The 22,715-nt window shown below is 48.8% G+C and overlaps 1 protein-coding gene and 1 long non-coding RNA gene across 2 annotated transcripts in view; one reads left to right on the top strand and one right to left on the bottom strand.

Annotated features, from left to right (window-relative positions):
- TENM4 (teneurin transmembrane protein 4) overlaps positions 1–22,715 on the bottom strand; it is a 721,609-nt gene that overhangs the window by 261,774 nt on the left and 437,120 nt on the right. The window contains exon 7 of the mRNA XM_059187848.1: positions 19,684–19,893. Coding sequence (XP_059043831.1) covers positions 19,684–19,893 — 210 coding nt within the window. The remainder of the gene's footprint in view (positions 1–19,683; positions 19,894–22,715) is intronic.
- LOC131840238 (uncharacterized) lies at positions 9,463–11,310 on the top strand. Its single transcript, XR_009357289.1, has 3 exons — positions 9,463–9,553; positions 10,424–10,565; positions 11,032–11,310. It is a non-coding gene; the product is annotated as an uncharacterized LOC131840238 (long non-coding RNA).

Raw genomic sequence — 22,715 nt, 5'->3', positions numbered from 1 at the left:
AAGCCATTTCTAGTTTTTCTGCTTTGGAATATTTCTTGAGTTGAGTTGTAAACTCTACCAAGGGGTAGACTAAGTCCCAGATTAAGCAGAAGACCTCCCTGCCCCATAATCTTCACCCTTAGGAGAGGCGGTCTGAGCTAGGAAAAGCAGAGGACAAATCCCTCTTTCCTAGAGCTGACTGAAGAGTCTCTTGGAGGGACTAGCAGACATGCACGGCTGAGCTCACTCAAGAGGGTGACCTGAGTGTGGGCTCTGACTGGTCAGTCTGTCCCCCTTCCCCCACTCCATTCTTGGTCCATTAACATTCCTCCTGGGGGATGGCAGCTCCAAAGGACAAACAGCCATTGTTGGGACTCCAGGGCCCTGAGAATGGACCCTGTAACCTGAGCCCCACCAGCTTTGATACGGTTGGGCAGGTCACCCTGGGGACACCCTGGTGACAGACGAAAGTGCATCTCAGAGCCCTGGATTGTGTTTCCAGGGCACAGGTGTGGGGGGATTATGTTTCTGACAAGCGGAGCACTTACCCCAATCTCTACAGCTGCTTTCTCTTCTCCCTCTGGCCCTACGCCTACCAGAAATAGCACCCTCGAGCCATTCTCTGCTAAAGCCAAGAGCTGTTTCTGCCTGAGCTACTGTGCCTTAAGAGTTACCAAAAGAACCTGACAAATTGCCTCACTTTGTTAAGTGAACGAGTGAACAAACATCCTGAACTCTGAATACCTGGGCAGGCGTGTCCCCTCCAACCAATGGCACCGCCAAGCTCTTCCTGGGAGCCCTGCCTGCGGTGGGCACGGAGACCATGAACTCTCAAGCTGGCCACTATAGGCTGGTCACCTGCTAGCAGCCAGACCTTATCTCTCTCAGCCTCAGCTGCCCCACCCTTGAAAAGGGAACAATGATGGCATGAGGGACATGCCAAGGGACACGAAGCGCTTACAGGTGCCTCGCAAAGGTACTCCCGTAGGAAAGGACAGAGCTGGGAAAGGGGCCAGGTGTGTTGGAGGGACAGAGAAGATGACCCACTGCGGACCCGAAGATTGGCCTATGTGGGAGGGCCAAGGCGCCTGTGTCCAGCACACATAGGACCAGGAGTGTTCAATGGGACAGGTCTTGACTTGAAAGTCACCCGGTCTCGGGCTGGGAGGCAGAAAGGCAGAGCCCTGGCAGGACGCCAGCTGGGACCCCCCTGGAAGCAGGTGCGGGGACAGGGCAGACAGGGAAGCTAGACCACGTGGCTCTTGGTGCCCATCCCAGTGTATTGTCCAATCTAGAACAGGCTCTCCCTTCAGCTGTTGCCTCATGAAGCTGCCCCTGGTACAGGCAGGGGAATGACTCTAAAGATCGCAGATGGCACTCTTGGCCTGTCTAACAAGATTTCTTCCGTGTAGAATCCAGCACTTTCTGAGCATCTACCATGTGCCAGGCACTGTGCTGATGCTCTCACACACATGATCTCACTGGATTCTGTGACAGCCATGAGAAGCAGCTATTCCTAAGCCTGAGCGGTGGTGAGACTCGGGGTGATGAGGTCTTTTAAACATGGAGAAGTGCAGTGTAAGACACACTGAGGACAGACTGGAGAACCAGCTGGCTGGCCTTCCCCTAGTGCAAAGGCTGATCTGCCTCCCCCTCTCGGATCCCTTATCTGCTCACAAGTGCAAGCCCTGTGTGTGGTACTGGCACCTGGCGTCAGTTCTCAGGACCTTGTGGGCAAGAGGACTGTGGACAAGAGGACTGACTCGATAAACATTGATTCGCATTTATCATACGCCAACACCCGGCTCAGCTTTTTAACAGTACTACCTGACTCAGTCCTGCCAACTGCCCCCCAGCCCAGAGGTAAGAATTCTTACCCCTATTTTGCAAGCTTCGGAGTGGGAGATGGATGGATCAGTGCTATGTGGCTACGGACTGGAGAAGCAGTGATTCCAGGCTGGTTCTGGCTGATCCCAAAGCCCATGCCCTTCCTCCAGGGGGGCCGTCTTTCCGAGACAGTCCCCACAGGGCTAAAGGTGTCATGGGAACATTGACCAGACCTTCAAACCCGATGAAATGCCTCAGGAGCTGTCAGGAGATGTAAGGGTCTCTTTGGGATAGTCTCTTTCGCCCCACCCCAGGAATGTGCATCTGACCCCAATCCCAGAGCAGGGGGCTTAGGTAAAGCCCCTTACAGGTGTGTACCTCTCAGACAACAAACATGCACCCGTTCCCAGTCCCCAGGCTACAGCCCCGGAGCTGGGGCCGGAGTCCCAGAGGAAGGGGATGATTTCACTCTCCAACTTTTAGGCACTTTTTTTTGGTCCTGGAAGAGGCACATTTTGAAGGGCCTTGCCTCTTGAAAGAAGGGACACATAAAAAGAAGGGAACCTGGTGTGGGGTGAGGGCTTGGGAATGGTTGTGAGAACAGAGTGGGATCCCCAGAAATGCAGATTGGAAATGTTTAACCCAACCTGCCAGTGGGTAGGAAGTAAGCCCAACCCCTGTTCAAACCTCATCTGCCCCCTTTTATATGGTACTTCCTCGGCTTTCACAGGAGAAATACACATTCAGCTAACACACCATTTAACACTTAATTGCCTGCATAAATTCTCACCTGTCCAGAGGGACAGCGATTTTCAAGGCATATTTGAAAATCATTTTTTTTTTTTTCTGGTAGGAAAATATGCCTAGGTCTTTAGCGTTACTGTAGATGACCTGTTTGAAAGTCTTGACAATCCAGGTGTGCTACTTTAATGTGCAAAAATACACAGCCAAGAATCTAGATACCAAAACCGGAATAAATTAAGGGTAACAGATGGTAAGTCAATATTAGTATTCTCTCTCTCTCCGATCCTATACTTACAATGTTTCCATTTACTAAACATCTGTTTACCAAGTATTTCAATAATAACATCCTCTCTCTGCATGTAACTTTGTGGGAGAACACCTAGCACTCTCGGTACATACGACGCACCTGCCTGGCTGGAGAGCGTGCTCACGCGTGCCCACAGGGGCTGCTTCCCTACCTTCCTCATGTGCAGCGGGTGCACTCACCTGTCTGAGCTCAGAGGAGCCACAGAATAGTCTGGAGAGGCCAGCAGAGCAGGTGGTCTTATTCTCCCTTTAGAGATCAGAAGAGTGAGGGCCAAGCAGGTGGAGACTCTCCAGCACCAGTGGGGGCAGAGCTGGGATCCGAGGGGCGGGAAGCCCCGTTTTGGGTGAACAGGCTGATGCTGTGGTGACTCAAATGAAAATGCTGCACCTCCCATGAAGCAGTTTGGGGCTCTTAATCCAGACTCAGGCAGGAAAAACAAGCCACCATTTCCCACCCATCGCTAGCCATGTTTGCCAGAAAAAACAGGTGCATGAAGGTTATCCCCCTTTGCCGGCTACTCGTCCAGGTACCTGGGCTCTGAACAAACCAGCCTGCCCTGCTCTCTTCCTCTGAAATAACAACTACAGCTTCTCCCCATCCTCAGTGTCCTCCAGGTCGGTCACACCCCTTGTGTCTTGAAGGGCTACGGTAGGGGCTTCAAAAGGGCAGAAGGCACAGTGCATTTTCAGCATCTGTTGGAAGGTCTGCGGGGCAGGGCCTCTGTCAGCTGGCTGCCCTTGGCCTGGCATTCCTGGTGCCCAAGACCAACACTCTAGAGACAGGTCTCGATATTAAGACTCTTTCTCTTCTCAGCTTCAAAATGGCTGCAGCTCTGTTCATTAAATGCTGACTATTTGGTAGGCGCTGGGCAAAGAGCTTTTCATAAGGTGTGTCAGTTCCCCATTCACCCTGCTCTGTTGGCATTACTACGTCTGACTATACAGAGGAAGTAACCGAGGCTCCAAATGGATTTTTAGCCCGCCTGGGGGCACAAGGCCAGTAAGTGGCAGAGCCTGGATTTTGAGCTGGACCTAACTGACTTCAAACTCTAGCCTCCATTTTACCCAAAATTCTTAATCAGAGGACAAAATGAAATTCTTTCCCTATGTTTTTCTATGTGATTTGTCTACCACTGAGAACTGCACTTTGATTACCTTTTAGATAAAAACAGTAATTTTGGGTAAGCTTTTCTTCATGATCAAAAAAGACAACTAGTCTCCATAGATCCCACTGTATTTGAGATACTCGGATATGATCAATAAGACAATATTTACACAGTGTCACTGTGTGTCCAGTCTCCATGCGCTCCATGACCACCCACCCATATAGACTGAGCAACCCTGCAGTTAATATTGTTTATAAATTAGCAAGAGGCTGAAGCTCAGGGAGTGAAACCAATTTGCCCAAGGACATACAGCTTTAGGGCTCAGACTCAGAAGGCAGGACTCCCCGACCACAGTGCAACCCTTCTAACCATAGATTGCCACAGCTTCTGTTTGATTGGATTGTGGTCTCGGCTGGAGATGGGGATGGGGTGGGGGCTTTTAGGGTTCTGGGCAAGGCTGGAAAAGGCAGGAGATGGGAAAAGGTCTCATTCTAAAATGCTGCCTTGCCAGAAAGCTTTAAAGTAGGAAAGTTTGCCTTTCCAAGCTGGAGGAGTTTTTCATGTTTCAGCTCACGCTGAATTGCTCTGTGCTCTATAAACCTCCGACAGGGAGGGTGCGGGGCAAGGCTGGCCCAGCATTAACTATAGCTGTACCTCTGTAAAGCTCGAGTTACCGGGATCACTTCTGGTGCCAAGGCAGTTTAACAACTATGAATGCACATAATTTGTTCCAGTTGTCCTGCCTCGGCCCAAAAGGGCCATTTCTGGGGTGGGGCTCGGCACACTTCTGGCAATGTGGTTCCCATTATGGGCTCCAGCGCCTCGACCAAGTCCCCTCCACGCCCGGAAGGGCCTGTTTTATCGCAACGGCTGAACTTCAATCCTGTGTAAAGGTTCACAAGGTTTCAGTGTTCTGCAGCCCCCAAGGGGGTAGAGGTGGGATGACGCTACGCAGTGCACCCATGCCTTGCCCATCCCACAAAATCTTTCCAAAAATCCAGCTGCTTTGTCTAGTCTCTCTTCAGCCCAAGCAACATCTCTCCTGCTTTTTACTGGAACTCTTGCAAGCCTAGAGAAAAGTCAAAATAATAGTTCCAAAACATCGATATACCCCTCACCCAAATCTGTCAATTATTAATAGGTTGCCATATTGTTTTATTTTATTATCTTTCTCTACAAAAATTTTTTTCTGGCCATTTGAAAGACATTTGTTGACATCAGGACAGTGTACTTCAGCAGGCTACTCTTGGGAATAAGGACATGCCCCCGTCCAACCACAAAATCATCATGATCACAACTAAGAAATTGAACAATTATTTCACAATATCACCTAACACACACATATATACACCATATTTAAAAATTTCCCCAATTCATCCCCAAATGTCTTCTGTATAGCCTTAAAAGAAACTTAGGATCCATTCAGGTTTTGAATGTTGCTTGAATATGGCTGCTGTATTTAGAAGACATGAACAGACATTTCTGCAAAATAGACATCCAAATGGCCAGGATTCCCAGGAAAAAGTGCTCAACATCACTCGGCATCAGGGAAATACATATCAAAGCCACAGTGAGATACCACCTCACACCAGTCAGAATGGCTAAAATTAACAAGTCAGGGAACGACAGATGTTGGCAAGGATGCAGAGAAAGGGGATCCCTCTTACACTGTTGGTGGGAATGCAAGCTGGTGTAGCCATTCTGGAAAACAGCATGGAGGTTCCTCAAAGGGTTGAAAATAGAGCTACCCCATTACCCAGCAATTCCACTACTGGTATTTACCCCAAAGACACAAGTGTAGAGATCCGAAGGGGCACATGCACATGCAAATGTTTATAGTAGCAGCACCCACAATAGCCAAACTATATATAATGGAATACTATGCAGCCATCAAAAAATGAAATCTTGCCATTTGCAATGATATGGATGAGACTAGAGTGAAATAAGTCAGTCAGAGAAAGACAATTATCATGATCTCACTCATAAGTAGAATTTAAGAAACAAAACAGAGAAGCATGGGGAAGGGAAGGAAAAATAAAACAAGATAAAATCAGAGAGGGCAACAAACCATAAGAGACTCTTAATCATAGAAAACAAACTGAGGGCTGCTGGAGGGGAGGGGAGTGTGGGGATGGGCTAACTGGGTGATGGGCATTAAGGTGACCATGTGATGTAATGAGCACTGGGTGTTATTTAAGACTGATGAATCACTGCCCTCTACCTCTAAAACAATAGTACACTCTATGTTAATAAACTGAATTTGAGTAAAATTCAAAAAAAGAATGTGGCTGCTATATTTATTTAGTCTCTTTTAATCTAGAAGAAACTTCTACAGTTTCTAGAAGAAACTGTTAGCACTCCTGATTCCTCTTTTTCATGACACTGACCTTTTGGAAAAGTCTAGGCCACCTACCGCATAGACTGTCCCTATATACGAGTCTTCTTTGTTTTCTCATGGCTAGACTCAGGCTCACATTTTGAGCAAGCACATCTCCCATGCAATGGAATGTACTTGTTCTTGCTTTATATTACTGACCACTAAGTGGTCACACGGGAGATGACTCCTCATCTCCCCACCATAAAGAACCTTCTCCTGTTGTAATCAGTACTCTGGGATGCAAATCCCATTCTCTTAGATTCAGTTATCCAAACTGTTTCTGCCTTCTCACCTCCTATCTGTCCTTCTATTCTAGCCCCCACACCCCGAATATGGCCTCACCGTGGTCACCAACGACCATCAAGATGCCAAAGCCACGAGGTACTCTCCACATCTGCATCATCGAGCTCTCAAAGACTGGGTGTAAGAGCTCGGCCCCTCCTCGGGGGCAGGATTCACATGAGTGCTCGCAGCCCTATCACAGTGGTTGGCACACAGCAGGCGGTCCAGGGATCTTTGTAGAAAGAAGAAGTGACTATGTCCCTTGAGAGAAAGTCAGGAGGGCCTGGTTTCAAATCGATCTCAGCCATTCATCATTTAAGGAATGGGTTGACTTAAATCTGTGGTTTTCAGAACTTCGAGAAAACTGTGTAGCCCCTGAAGTGTACTTTCAATAGGATCTTATGGAGAGGCAAGTGTAGGAAGCTGAGAAGATGGGGCTGCTTTGGTTGAAGCGGGCACTGAAGGCAAGTGGTGTGCCCCATGGGAGTGGGGGCCCGGGGAAGCCCTGGAGAGGCTCAAGCAGGAGGAGAAGGGGCATACTCTCGTGGGTCCTGACTGCCAGCCTGCGAAGTCTGAACTGCAATCTGTAGCATTAGTTTTCATTAGTAGAAGGTGAGTTGGGAGCTTACTGTCACAGGTCACTGTGGGAACATGCCTCGGGGGAGAGGGAAGAGCAGAGCAGGAGAACACAGTGCAGGGTCGGCACAGGGTGGAGGCAGGAGGTCAGGAATTATCCCTTGTCCTCTCTGGGTCTCTGTCCCCTCCTCTGAAGTCCTTTGTTTATCAAATGCTCTTTGAGTCCTTCTCTTCCTTTATATCCATGTGTCCCTCCTGGCCAGGAGGGGAGCAGCGTGTCACTAGATGAAGAGCAGGGTTAGCAGGGAGTGGAGAGGCAGGGGCCCCCCGTGCTTGGAGGGGCTCAGGCTTTTTGCTGAGTGATTCGATGACCTGAGAAGCCTGTCCATTGTCCAGGCTTTAAAGGGCCACTGCCCCTTACCATTAACCCAACTCAAGACAAAGGCCATCACCAGCTCAGACAAATAAGCTGCTTAGCCAGACCTCATGCATCATCTTGTCACCCACCCTGGGGCCCAACGGGGGAATCTTAGAAGAGCTAAGCACTGGAGTGCGACTCAGCGGTTTCCATTGAGGGGGACTGTGGCCCGGGGCTAGGGACAGCCACCACAGTGTGCACACAGCCTCCTCTTCAAGGCCGGGCGGGAGGTGGGCGGGAGGTGTAGGGTGGATGGCGGGAGATCTCTGATCTGCCAGGGAGGTTCTCTGAGACCTTTGGCTTCCCGGACATTGTCCAGAAAGGGGGATCATGGCTGTTGGCGGAGGGAAGGTGGCCTTCGGGGGCGAGCTGAGCCTGGGCTGAGGAGCCAGGCACACCGGGGATACAAAGTGCCCCTTGCTATCTGTGTGACCTTGGTCAAGTTATTAGACCTTTCTGAGGCTTGGTTGGGTCACGCAATAACCAGAATACAGACAACAATAACAATAGCATCCATTTAAGTCTTTATAACAGTGCTGTACTTTGCTGTGTACCTCATAACATTATTTCACACCGAATTCTAACGATGCGTATGAAGCAGGCATTACTATCATCCCTGTTCTATACATGAGGTAAAATGGAAACTCAGAACTTAAATCATTTGCTAAAGGTCTCAGCTAGTAGTGGCAGAGCCAAAAATCAGACCCATACTCTCAAGTCTTCTGCTCTTGAGTCCCCCAGTCACACAGACACACGGGAGGGAAAGGTGAAGCACTTAGCACAGCACCTGGCTCCCTGTAAGTGGGCGGGAATGGGGTGTGCCCTTCTGTTACCTAATCCAAAGGTGTGTCAGGCCTTCCTCAGTTCCTGAGGCTGTACCTGCCACTCTCTTTGCACGAGCTCTGGGCAGCACAGATTGCCCAGAAGGACCAACTGCCTTCAGTCCACACCGCTTGCTACATTTCCACCTCAAACCCTGGGGAAACCCAGGCTTCTCAAGAGGGCTGACGCAGGAGATGGGGGAGGGGGAGAGGAGGAGATGGGCCCCTGCCATGCCAGCAACTTCCTGGAGGACAGGAAGAGAGCCTTGTCTTCCACTCCTGCCCCCTGCAGCAGACCTGGACGTTCCCTCTACCTGTCCCCCATGCACCTGCCACGCATGGAGAGCACAGACGACGTATGGTCCCAACTCTCTAGCACATGACCCCACGCAGAGCACACCCCTGGAAAAGTCTGCTTAATGAATGAACGAATGAGTGAGGAAATAAATGCTTCCAAACCCCACAATTAGGCTGGGAGTATCTGGTTGCAGGCAAATAACTGACGTGCAAAGCGCGAGCGTCCCAGCTCCTTACACCTTCCTCAGCTGCTGGAGCGGTGGTGACTAGGTACCACGGCCCGGCTGGCTAAACGGCCCTCATTGATTTCTCACTGTTCGGGAGTCTGGAAAGCCCAAGATCAAGTTCTGACAGGGTTCGGTGTCTGGGGAGGGCCCCCTTCCTCACTTGCATGTGGCCACCTTCTTGCTGGGTTGCATGGCAGGGAGGAAGTGGGCTATGGTGTCCCTTCTCCTTTTATGAGGACACCAGTTTCTGCTCAAAATAGGGTTCCACATTCATGACCGCAGCTGGCCTTACTCACTTTCTTAGAGGATCTGTTTCCAATACAGTCATGGCTTGGGAGAGGGGGGGCTAGGGCTTCAACAAGTGGTTTTTGTGGGGACACAATTCAGGCTGGAGCAGACCCACAGATCGTTACACTAAAGCTCACTTCTGGGCAGACCTTGAATGTGGAAACTTCCTTGGGAGTTAAGCTCTTCCTCCAGTTGCACTCAGCCGGACCCTCTCCCAGCATTAAACTTCTGCAGCCCCACACACGCCGGCACACTTGCCTCCTTGCTCCCCCAACGGATGCCTGCTTCAGCACGGGATGGTTCAGGTATGTGTCTGTCTCCCCAAAAGCCAAACAGGTGAGCAGGCTGCTTTCTTTTCTCCATGAACCCTGGCACAAAGTAAGTCTTTATAATCATCTGCTGAAACGGAAGTGGTTCTGAAGGGTAAACAAGCTTCATTTCTTCCCAGATCACTCCAAATCAGAAAGCGCTTCCACTGTTTCTCACTCTAAACTAATGAGGTTTTGTTATATTCGGAAGCCGCTGCCCCCTCTGATGCCAGGTATTCGTGGCAGGCCCTGTGTCTGGTACTGGGCATATTTCCTGTCCCCTCCAGAGCCATGTTAGTTTACTGTGGCCACAGCTCCCTGGCTGGAGCCCAACAGTAAACAAAGAGAGCGGGAGGCTCCTGGGAGGAAGGGCTTTGGCTGTGGCTGCCATGCTGAGTCAGGCCCTCAGCCCGCCAGCAGTGGGAACAAATCGAGGGTTGGGGGGGTGGGTATGACAGGGATCTGGGCTTTGGAGGGATCACCCCGGGACAGTGCGAGGATGGAGGAAAGGGAGACACAGCAGGCAGAGAGGCCTGTGAGGCCACAACAGCAGTAGTCCAGGGGAGAAAACACAGAGTAGGAAATGTCTTGGCTAAGGAGAGTAGGATTTGCAAAACTAGAAAATACGTAAGTCATTTCAACTTCCTTTTTTGCTCCTTCCCAAGATGGTAGCAGACGTGTCATCACAACTTAGCCTTCCAGCAGCTAATCTCCTCACCATTTGAAAACACACCCCATTCTTGGCCAAAGATAACAAGAGGAGACCCGCAAATGCTGAACACACCCGCTAGAATCTCAGTATCTAAGACACTGTCCCATACGGCCTCCAAAACAACTGCCAGATTGCTCTCTCATCCCATTTTACAGACGGGAAGCTGGGTGAGACAGGAGAGTCTGGATGAGATCACACAGCCAGTGGGGAGAGAAACTGGCTTCCCAGCAGTGGTCTCTTCCCCCCGGAGCCTCCACTGCGGCAGCTGAGGAAAGGTCTCTGGAAGCGCCAGTACAGGTATGACCGTTGTGAGTCTGGGCAGCAGCTTCCCAGAGTTATTTATAGAAATATGATCTGTTCAGGAGAGAAGGAGTGAAGCCTAAATGAATTACCAGCCATTTAACTCTCCTTTCAACTCTGGCGGGAAGGCCAGCTGACCAGAAGGAAAAGACATCACAGCGTTTCATCGGGTCCCAGATATCAACACCCAGTTCCTGGCAGTACGGGGGATGGAAGCAATGCAGGGAGCTCCGGCAAGCAAGGCTGGGCTCTGTGTCCAAGACCCCCTGCTATGTTTGCTTAGCTGCTGCCTTGGGCTCACTCCCCACTCCTCAATCTCTGGAAAGCATGCAGGAGGGAGAGGAGGATTAAAGCTCAGGACACTCAAACAGAGCTGTTAATTGTAGCTCCTCCAAGTCTGGGTGGGCATGGAGGAATCTGCCTTCCTTCCTAAGATACCTGACCAAATCCTTTTGTCTTCCAGGAGGGGAACAGGAAACTAACATTCATCGGGTAAGAATCATCATGCTAGAAGCCTTGACAAGATTGCCTTATACATACAGCAATTTTATGAAGTACTATTCAAACCAACGCCCATTTAAAGAGGAGGAAATAGACCCAGAGAAGTTAATCAACTTGCCAGTGGCGACACAGCACAGTAAGGATCTACAGGCATCCATAATATATCTTTCCCTCCCATGGCTCTGCATTGTGCTATTTCTGTTTTGCTTTTGCCTTTGGTCCTTTTGGCCTTTTATCAAAAAGTGAAAAAAATTTTTTTTAGTTGTTTAATCTCAAAGACCTATATAAATCATGGCAGTTGAGAGGAAGAGAGAGGAGGGGAGAAAGGTGGGGGGAGGAAGGAAGCCACATGGTTTCCTAGTCTAAGCGGGGAGCCATTAACCAGTGATGGGGGATCCAGCTGAGCTCAAAGCACCCAGCTCAGACCTGATGACAGGGGCAGAGGGCAGGGGGCTCTGAGGGGAGGGTGGGAACGGATCCCTCAGAGAAGACCACACTTAGGAGAGGCAAGAAGGGTACATTTTGGAAGCAGCCAGAGATGTTTATTCTCAGAGTGCAGGGGGGATGGGGTCACACGGGAAGCCTAGAGAGAGTACTGGGAAAAGGCATGGGGCCAGGTGTCCCGCCGATGAGATTCTGGGGGCGTTCAGCGCCAATGGACATTAAAGCACTCGGAGTCACATGCAAGACAGCTGCTTTCAACCTTTTACATGAGGTCGAGGAGGAAGTCTCACTTTAGCACTGGTGTGTTTTTAACATTAACACTTGCAAAGTTCCCTGCTTAACAAAGAGAATCAAACCTCCTCTCCATGTCCTCAAGCAGGCATTCTTTGGCCAGACTGACAGCCACTTCCATTGTTTGTACTTCTGTGGCTACCTTCTAGATATGGCAAGTGAACTGCCACAGAAATACATGATTTTCTTATAAAGTAAATAAATTCAGGGCACCTGGGTGGCTCAGTCAGTTGAACATCTGCTTTCAGCTCAGGTCATCATGATCGTGGGTTTCTGGGATCCAGCCCTGTGTTGTCAGGCTCCCTGCTCAGCGGGGCGTCTGCGTCTCCCTCTCCCTCTGTCCCTTCCCACTCCCATCTCCGCTTGTGCTCCCTTCCTCTCTCTCTCTCTCTCTCAAATAAATAAAGACTTAAAAGATAAATAAATAAATCCACTTGGGTTTAAAAAAAAAAAAGGTGGTAAAAGGAGGCAGGGCAGGTAAGGAAAGAGTGGCTCACGTGGGACCACCACCATCACAGACTGTGACCGGCGTGGGCAATGCTGATGTCCTCCAGCTCTCCCACCACCCAGCCTGGGAAGTGGAGGGACACAGGACAAGGCTTGTGCAGGGTCACACCGCAGGTCAGATGCAGAGCTGTTCTCCGCAGCCGGGTCTGCAGCTCCCAGGGATGTCAGCCCCCCTCACCAGCAGGGTGCTGTGCTGAAGGGTCACAGTGAGGCCTCTCCAGGTGAGGTGTACAGCCAGAAAACAGAGCTTATATGGAGGGGGGCAAGCCTCCCAGGTTGAACTGACCCACTGGGGGCAAATCTAGACCAGGTTCAAAGCCATGCGGCAAATGGGCAGCTCAGGGCCAAGCTGCTTATCTCTCTGAGCAGGTTTCCTCCGGCGTATGGTGGTGCCTCCTGTACGCCACGTAAATCTTCCCGTGCTGTGGATCTGGCTGGGTGACAGATGTGAACGCCCTCTGGGAACGCGAGGGCTTCGCAACGTTAGTTGTATTAGTCTCGCAAACTCTCCACGGGCTCCTTCCCGGCGCCTCTTCAACAGTCTGGGACCTGAAGTGTCAGGAGATGTTCTAAGACATGGTCTGGTGTTCACAGGGCCTCACGGAGCAGGCCACTAACATTTCAGTGGGGACACAAACCAGGCTGAGTTTCCAGATGGAAAAAGCCCAGACACATGGCTAACGCGCCTTCCTCGGGGGGTGGTCTAGGAATTCCTAGATCTAATCAAGTCGTATGCCAAAAATGTTATTTTTGTACCTTTTAATGCAATGGCATTTGGGGAAATTAGTGAAAAAGGAACTGCAAAGAGTCTACAACTGTGTCACGTGAGTGACTAATTAAAGGGCTCTGGTGCTCCCAGGACATTTGGTTACATTAATTCAAAATGTGACCTGTTTATTTTGCAAGGTCAGGAAGAAGCCTTACCTCCTAGAAAGCCAATGTGGCAATTAAATTAGAGTCACTAGAGTTTGCCTGAGGTAATGTATGAAAAAGGGCTTTGTAAACTGTATGAAAACAGAAGTCACCTCTGTGTGCCTGTCCCCACTGCCCCCAATTAGGGGGGCACAATGGCCTGCCCCCGGTGGGAAGCCACAGGTGAGGGCTTGTTGAGTTGAGGGAGGTACCTGGTAAGGTGGGAAGGGCATGAAGTCTGGGGCCACGCTTTGAATCTTGACTTTGCAGCCCTTGGATGAATCATTTCATCTCTGAGAGTCTCCACCGTTTTGTCAGGTATGTGGCTCACTGCACTGTTCCATGGCGGGGCAGAGGGGTGGTGGTGGTGGTGGTGGTGGTTTTGTGTGTGGGGAGGGCAAGAGGGCTGGCAGAAAGAAAGAAGACAGAACATGAACTTTTTTCACTTGTGTCTGTAGCCCCTACAAGCGGGTGCTCAGCAGAGAAGATAAAGCCTTGGACAAGGCCCACCTCAACGGACCTGCAGTTGAACATGGAAATCAGACCTGGATTGGAAGGTCCTCCGACTGTTTGGGGGGAGTGTGTACAGAAGACGGCGTGGCACTAAGAAAGAAGGTCCACACATCTGAGGGGCTGTCAGGAAAGTTCCTTAAGAGCTCAGAGTTGCTGAGTTCTAGGTTTTGGAAAATTGAACCCCTTGCCTCTTTTCTCCTAAATTCCCCTGCTGGGAGCCCTCCAGTCTGCTGGCCTGGACTCTTGAGTTCCCGAGTCTACAGCAGAGGGGGCTTGGCCTCTCCGAGGAGCTGTCACAGATAAACAGCAAGCTCTTATAAAGCCTTCCTGAGAGCAACTGGGACCTGCAGCCTATTTTCTAGGTGTCAAGCTCTCTACTTACCTCACTAACCACAGGCGAGTTACTGAACCTCTGAAGCCTGATACCCTCATTTAAAAAAAAGGTGCAGTTTGGGCCCACCATCCATTAACCACCATTCGGAAATTGCCAAAACTCTAAGACCAGAAGTTCTATCAAAATTCTTTTCATGGCAAAACTTGAACTGACACCAGGCTCAAAGTCTTTTTATTTATTTATTTTTAAGATCCCGTGAGTACAGCTATTCATGTTTCAGTGCAGAAATATTGACGTGTTTGTTGACCGTGGACCATCTGAGCACTCTGGGAATGTTAAGAAAAATACACCACGTGAACTGTATTTTCTTCCTTAAACCTGAACACTTCTGAATTCTGAAATGCATGCTGAATCCAAGGGGTTCATTTTAGAGATTCTGATCCCATTGGTTTAAGACCTGTTTCATGGGATCTCTCTGCTTAGAATGCCCTTCCCCCCTCACCTGTCTGGATAACATCCACAGGCATTTCAAATGTCATCATGAGTGAATGAATAAAGGAACCTACCAATTTGTCTTGCTACGAGGAGATAGGTGACTTAACTTCACCACACAGGTGGTATAAATCTATTTACCAATGAGAGTATTTTAATGCAAGAGAGAGGAAAGGTGAACAGAATTGCCTGAAAACTTCACACAAACCCCAATGTCCTTAACCTCTGGGGCTGGGGAAATATCCAGACCCAAGTACCTACAGTTGACACAGGACAACTAAAATAGGTTTCAGGAAATTCTCAGTGAAAGGAGACAAAACCCTCTCAACAGCAGGAAACAGGCACAGTTTTGCCTTCTGATTTCACAAAATGACTAACAAGGACCTGGGCAGACTCCCTCAGGGGAATCTGGATAGGTCCTAAATTAAGTTGAATTTTTTTGTTTTGTTTTGTTTTAAGAAAACACTTTTAGAAGGAGCTGGCATACATAGCAGTGTTTCCCATTTAGAAAGAAAAATAAACACTCCTCCACTGGATTAGAAGTCAAAACAAAATAATCCCAGCTGCTTAAGACCTGAGAAAGTCAATGAAACTGCCAAACAACAGTGATGTTGACCAGTGTGACTAGCTTGAAAAATGTGTAAGGCGAGGTGGAAAGGGCCCAGTGCAGGATGAGGGGTGTGGGGGAATAATAGAAAAGAAAAATAGCCATGGATAGCCCAGCGCCCAGGACTTGCCTCTCATGAAGCAGGACCAAAATTTAGTGTCTAAGTCATTTATACTTATTCATCTTTGAAATGTCCCCAGTCCTCACAAAAATACAGCTGAAAGATTCTACTCTAGGCATTAGACAGAACTGAGTTCAAATTTGATTCTATCAGTTAGAAGCTGTGTGATAAAGGGGAAGTTACTTAACCTCTCTGGTCCTCTACTGCCTCAATTTGACTTAAAACTGGCTATGTCACAGGATAGATATGAAGATTCAATGAGATTCAACGAGATTCCAAAATTCAATGGAATTAAACACTTGTCACATAATAGGTACTTTATAAAATTTTGTGAAGTGAGTAATAGGAAGCTAACAACTTGCAATTCTTTTTTAAGAGATTCCTCTAAAAAATCTTTAATTTTTTTTTTTTTTTTGTGTGTGTGTGTGGAATTCCTCTTCTCTTTCCCAGGCTCCTACTAAGGGGGAGACATACAGAACTACAGAACTACAGAACTACCCTTCAACCCAGCAATTGCACTACTGGGTATTTACCCTAAAGGTACAAATGTAGTGATCTGAAGGGGCATGTGTACCCGAATGTTCAAAGCAGCAATGTCCACAATAGCCAAACTATGGGAAGAGCCTAGATGTCCATCAACAGAGGAATGGATACAGAAGGTGTGGTATATACAATGGAATATTATGCAGCCATCAGAAAAATCTTGCCATTTGCAATGACATGGATGGAACTAGAGGGTATTATGCTGAGGGAAATAAGTCAATCGGAGAGGGACAATTATCATATGGTCTCAGTGATTTGAGGAATTTGAGAAACAAGACAGAGGATCATAGGGGAAGGGAGAGAAAAATGAAACAAGATGAAACCAGAGAGGGAGACAAACCATAGAGACTCTTAATCTCAGGAAACACACTGAGGATTGCTGGAGGGGAGGGGGAGGGAGAAATGGGGTGACTGGGTGATGGACACTGGGGAAGGCATGTGCTATGGTGAGTGCTGTGAATTGTGTAAGACTGATGATTCACAGACATGTGCCCCTGAAACAAATAATATATTATATGTTAAGAAAAAAGAAAAAAGAAAAAAGTCGACCTGGTATTGGTAAGAAAACATAACAAATGGGGGATGGTGGGAAGAAGATGACAGGAAACTTTAGAGGGAAGCAGGCTTGGGTATGAATCTTTAACATGCCCTGGAGCTATGGGCAAGTCACTGGCCTTTGCTGGGCTTCATTTTCCTGGCAGAGACATAGGAATACATGGAAGCTCAAAAAAGTTAATGCATGTACAGAAAGGCTTACACGCAGAAGGTGCTCATTACATGTAAATTCTCCCATCCACCTCTCGCTCACTTAGGCTTTGAGAAGAAACTGACAGCTTTCTCTGAGCTATTTATTCCCTGACCCTCTTAAATATTACCTTCCAGGTTTCTCAAGTCTCTTTACTGCAGAATTTAGGTTATGACAATTGACAGAAAACTTACTATTTATTCTATAAAGTTTCTCTGGGGTAGGGACAAAATACCCACTTAATCCTCAGCACTTCCTTAGCTTTTCGGCTGTAACTAGTTGATATTTTAGTGAAATCTTTCTTCACATATATCAGTGTTTTCTAGATGGTTATCCTTGGGGGCGGATTAGGACTTTGATCACATAAAGAGCTCCATTCCCTGTTTCCTTCCCTGCAGGGACAACGAGCTGGTCTGTAATGCCCCATGTGTTCTCACTGCACTTTACTCGGGGATTTTGGCTGGACGGCTCAGAGGCGTCTCAGCCCAGGGAAGCACAGCCCGGTTGACACAGCTGGGGGCGCCGCGCCTCTGGGGAGCTCCTGGAGAGAGCAGCCGCTGGAGCTCCTGGGGAGGCTGGCTTCCAGAGGGTCAGCCCTCCCCCGCAGGGCGCTGAGTCAGCTCCCACTAAAGGAAACCACTTCAGTTTCACCAGCCAGGAGCCTGAGGGGCTGCCTTTGTCATTTAAAGTACATTCTGAATTCAGTCTCTGAAGCTGGCCTCTGAAGGAGTTAGAGCAAGTCATCCATTTAGGGTGGTCTCTAACCATTCTTAAACTCCACAGCAACCTTGGAAGGGTTTCCCCATTTCCCAGATGGAGTGACTGATGGTCTGAGAGGTTAGGTTCTTTGCCCAAGGGTCACATGTCCAGGACCCCACAGTCCTGGCTGTCTTGGCTGCACTTTGGCCCTTACTCAGTTTGTGCTGCTTGCTCATTCATTTATTCTTTTATTAAATGGGCATGACCCAAAAAATGCCTTTAAGGCCGTGCACCAAAGTGTTAAAAATGGTTATCTCTGGGAAGATGGGATTACAAGAAAACTCTGCTTTGTACCGTTCTGTATTGCCTGAATGTTAACGAGTCTTGTTACTTTTTGTAATGGACAAAAACAATAATGATAACCCCATTAAAATAACTTTACATTTCTTTCATGAAAATAAATACAAACCTTAGAAACATATATTGGGGCCACCAGGCCCCAGAGTCCACTCACTAGTGCCGGGCCCATGCCAGTATCAGCACGCCCTTTTGCTCCAATAAGACCGCTCAGTTCGGGGTTTCGGTGAGACTCACTGGCTCTCTTGGGACCCACCAACCCCGGAGCAGCAGACCACTAAAAACCCAGACTCTCCCTTTGGGCACGGGACACATTTATAACCAACCTTTACAGTGAACTCCCGGGAAGGAATCAGAAGTGTCTCTAGGTCCCCTGGGGAGTGGGACGAGCACCGAGGAGCACAATTGAGCAGACAGCTTGTAGGCCAAAGTACCCCCATCTTCCCTGCACATCAATAATGCACGACTGCTATCAATTTGCTGTAGAACTTACAACAAAGTAGTCACTCTCGTTCAGTTATTTAGCGAAGGGAGAGATCACGGACTTCAATCTCCTGCCTTCTCTTTTACCTGCAAGGCTTATTTACCCAGATGAACCAAGAATGCCATCGTGTGTGTGTGCGTGTGCGTGTGTGTGTGTACATACACACGTTTTTTTTTTTTCCCAAGTAAACTTGAGAAGGCCACTGGCTGCTACATCCCTGTCAGCACCCGTCGACACTGATTCAGAGTACTGCAGCGATTGTGCCATCCCTGTAAGATAGGGACCTGATGCCTTGAGAGGGACAGTCATTTGCCAAAACAAATAGCCAGTGAGTTACAGAGCTGGGCCTTGCACACAGGTTTTCTCCCTCCTGGTCCATGGTTCCTGTTCATGTGCATAATTTAAAACATGAGCAGTTACAATCTACAGAGAAGCAGTGACACCAAACCACCAAAAGGACAATGCCACTCTCAGGGAGCACAAAGTTAATAGGCCCTGGAGGATGGTTTGGCTTTTGGTCATAGAGACTGTAGGGCCTAAGTCCTGGTAGAAGAGAACCATCAAGTCCAAAGCCGTCCTGTCTGATTTTCAAAGAGGACTGAGGCTGTACATCATCCCTTCTCTTGGAGGTTTCTGGCATCCCTGCAAAGAAGTGGACTGGCCTCTGTGGAACACAGAGAAGGCAAGGACCTCGGGCCAGGTCACACAGCACCTGACCAGGTACTACAACCTGGGTCTGCTAGCTCCAGGTCAGTCTACCGCTCTTCCACCATATCCTCCCATACCTCTTCTCCTTAAGAGAGTCAGGGCCCAGCTTAGAAGAAGAGTGCTTATTATGGGCAGATCCATGCTTAAGTCCCCCTGGCTCTCTCTGCAGCCAGCATTCGGCCCTGCAGTTGCTTGGTACTCCAGGGCTCTCTGTCTCCTGGCAGTGTGAAAGTCAAGAACTTTCCGAGCCAGCGCTGGCCTCCAGGTAGTATCCTTTCTCCCAGCTTTTCTCGGGCTTAATGGGGGCACTCTCCTATGGGTTTCTTAGGCTACATTGTGAGAGGCTCCAACCATGCAACAAGTGGTAGTGGAGCACACAGTCCTAGCATAGAGGAGGTAGCCAAGCCCTGCTACTGCCGTTTTAACCTTTCCTTTCTATTTCGGTTTGGATCTCTGCTTCTGTGTCTTTGCCTGCGTGGGTCTCCACCTGACGCTTCTGTCTCGTGTCTGTCTGTGCGTCTCTGTCCCGCAGCTCTGTCTACCCCATGTCTGTCAGGGGAGCGGGGACAGCAACACCCTGATCCCCCCACCCCACCTGGTTTGCACACCCCAGCGGCGCATCGGGACAGGAGCGGGACTGCCTGAGCCACGGAACTGCGCCAGGCCCCCGACAACCCCAAGCCCCCCATGCACCAGGCCCCCCCGCCCCTGCAAGCGGCCAGAGCAGGCAGATTAATCAGCATCGTCAACGAAAGGAACACACACACGTGCGCGCGCGCGCACACACACACACACACACACACACACATACGTACGCACACAACACCCACAGAAGTTAGGAAGAGAGAGGGACTTACCGTTCGCCGCGACCCCCAGGCTGGCGGAGCCACTTTTAACTAAGAATGAATTAGGGACAAACTCTTCCTCAGAGTCTGAGTCCGGGGTTGGCTGGGCCACACCGCTGCCTAGCAACCGCCTCTGGCTCTCATTGGCCGGAGGGGAGGGGGGCGGGGAGGGGGACTGTTCAATAGGGGTTGATGAAGCAGATGAACAATGCAGGGGAGCACCTGCGAACCACAAAGACAAACACAGACAGAAAAAATAATGAAAATTGGTTTTGAGGCACACGGGGAAGGGGAGGGAGCAAAATAAAACACGCATCAACGGGGAAGGGGGCTCCCCAAACTGGGCGATCTACTGCACACGTGGTCTGGGGGCGGGGCTGATCGCCTCCGCAAAGGTAGCGGGAGCCAACTCTTTCTGAAGAGCCGGGCCTCGGGGCAGAAGTCTGCAGGGCCTGTAAAGACCTTACCCCTCGGAAACTCACGGGAAGCCCTTCCTGCTTTGCCTGTTCTCCGAGAGAGGCCGGAAAACCTGGGGTCTGGTTCTGGCGGGCCGCCCTATCTATGGAATAGCTGCCCTGCTCCGAGCCTCAGTGGCCTCCCTGGTAAAATGAACAGCCGCATGGATGATCGCGGAGCGCCTGCAAGCCGGCCATTCTGTGGTGTCACTGAAGTGAAATGATGTTCTTATTAGTGAGAATTTTAATCGGACATGCCTGGAAAAGGCTCCGGGACTCACAAAAGATAGAGCCGGAGAGAATGATCCAGGGCCCCCTTCCATCCCTCGCATTCTAGGATTTGAACACACTAATGTTTGACTTTCCTCAGATTTGAACATTTTAAGATTTTTAAATCCTGCCACTCTGCAAACTCCCTGAGAGCAAGAGCATTAGCCGTGTTTTCCATATCTGTATCCCCAGTGGCCAGCCTAGTGCCCAGCAAGCAGTAGGCATTAACGAACTATTTGCTGAAGGGGAGTTGCAGGTATCTAACACATTAGGCTCCTCTAGTTCTAATCATCTCGGATAAAACAATTCTATAATTTTAGGACATGAATATTCTGTGGGTTCCAAGATACACGAAGTCAGTATGTTTTGACACCAAGTTTCTACCATATCAGGGTTCTGAGTCTAAAACCTCAGTCTAAAAAGCACACTCCCAACTCTTCAGAAGGAGAAGGTGATGGCCTGGGACAAGGCCTGTGAGATCAGACAATCTGCAGTTCGATGTGTGGCTGGCGTTCAGACATGTGCAGTATATCGTCCGCAGGAGAGGGAACATAAGCACAGACATATACAAGTATACAGTACAAGACAATGCATTTGCTTGACAGCACAGGCTGCTTCTTTCCTTCCACCTTGACTGATAGACTGAAAACATAATCAGATTTGTCCAGCTTTTCACGGAGACCGAACCTTAGGAAACATAATGCAACTTGGACACATCATCATACAATTCGGCAGAGCTTTAAGGGAGAGGTGGCACGGGAAACTGCTGATTTGGGGTGGGGGAGGAGAAAGCCCTTTGTGGTCAATCTACCAAGAGGTACTCTCTCAGCTCACAACCACCAAGTCCTGCATGATCCTGTAGGTTTCAAGATGCTGATGTCAACCCCTGCGCCTCACCACGTGTGATGACATTTTATCCAGATGCTGCATATGCCATCTGGTTCATAGTAGAAATTTAGTAAGAGGACTTGAGATGGCAGGGATCAATGATTATAGTACAGTCTCTGCATGGCTCTATGTTCTGGTTTCTTTACCTACAAATCGGGGTTAGGATTCTCTTCAAAATCATCTCAACCAAGGGTTCCCAAATCACCTTGTGAGAACCTTCCCTGACACCACTTACTACACAGCACTCTAAGGGGATCAATCCTTTCTCTAGCCTTGACTGTACTTCTGCCATCACATTTGCCATACTGTCTTTGCAGTTATCTGTATTTATGTCTCCCACATAAAAGGATATGGCATACTTTTGGGGCACAGCACATTCTTGGAGTGGGTTTTAGAGTTCAACAGAATTGGGGTTTGCATCATGACCTAGTCCCCTTTTAGCTGTATGATCTTGGGAAAATGACTTCTGGTGCCTTGTTTGTATGAGAAGCGCCCCTCCCCTTTGACAGAGTTGTTGTGAGGACCAAAGATACTGTATCTGTGCACATGGTATGTATGAGCAAGTATGGTCAGTGCTCACCAAATGTTCATTAAATTGAATGAAACCACACCCCCACTCCCCCCACCGGAAGAGCCTCATTCATGATTCTGCTTCCCTTGCAGTCCCAGTTTGGAAAGATTTTGTCCACCAGGCTGCATTTATTAAGCAAATACACATTCATTTCCTCTTCTTTTATTAGTCAAAGACATCTTATAATCTCCAATCAGAGCTTCTGATGAGTTGGAGATAACCAGTACCATACCATGCTGAGTTGTGAGAATTTCAGACACAAGTTAAGAAACACGATATGTTGTTCTAGGGTGCTAGTTACAGTCTCTTCCTGAGCAAATCTGTCGAGCTTTATGAAATAAATAGTTCCAGAATTAAGTAAATTATTCTATCACACACTTCAGGGGCCTGAGGCTGGGAACAGCACAGAGCTCTGGCCTCATGCCTATGTCTTCTGCCTTCATCCCCTCTCCAGGCCTCACTCACCTCAGGTCTCGGGCTGGCTCTGAATAGTCACAGCCTGACATTCCAAGCACCTAACAAAGGTTCAGGCCCTCAGTAGGTGCACAAGAACTCATGATGTTTCTGTGAGGTACAGATACTGTTGGAAACGTGTTAATTTCCTTCCTCTTATTCATTAGCTGCTTTTAATTTACATGGCCCCAAAGTAGGGTGCACCACCCCCTGGGCACAAGAAAATATGCAAAATATTTATTTTTCAATCTCACTCTTTGTTAATATCTTTTTTGTATATACTTTATAATGCATATAATCTACTAGTGCTTGGAACACATGTAGTAAAATGCATTGCTGTACAAATTTGGCACCTATAGAAGCAAGGCAAGGTGGTATTAAGAGTATGGGCCCTGGAGCCAGATCCT

This window comes from Mustela lutreola, chromosome 1, assembly GCF_030435805.1.
Source record: "Mustela lutreola isolate mMusLut2 chromosome 1, mMusLut2.pri, whole genome shotgun sequence".
In the NCBI taxonomy this organism is placed as follows: Eukaryota; Metazoa; Chordata; class Mammalia; order Carnivora; family Mustelidae; genus Mustela; species Mustela lutreola.
The sequence above is the reverse complement of the archived record's forward strand: the minus strand, read 5'-3'. Positions and strand labels throughout refer to the sequence as shown.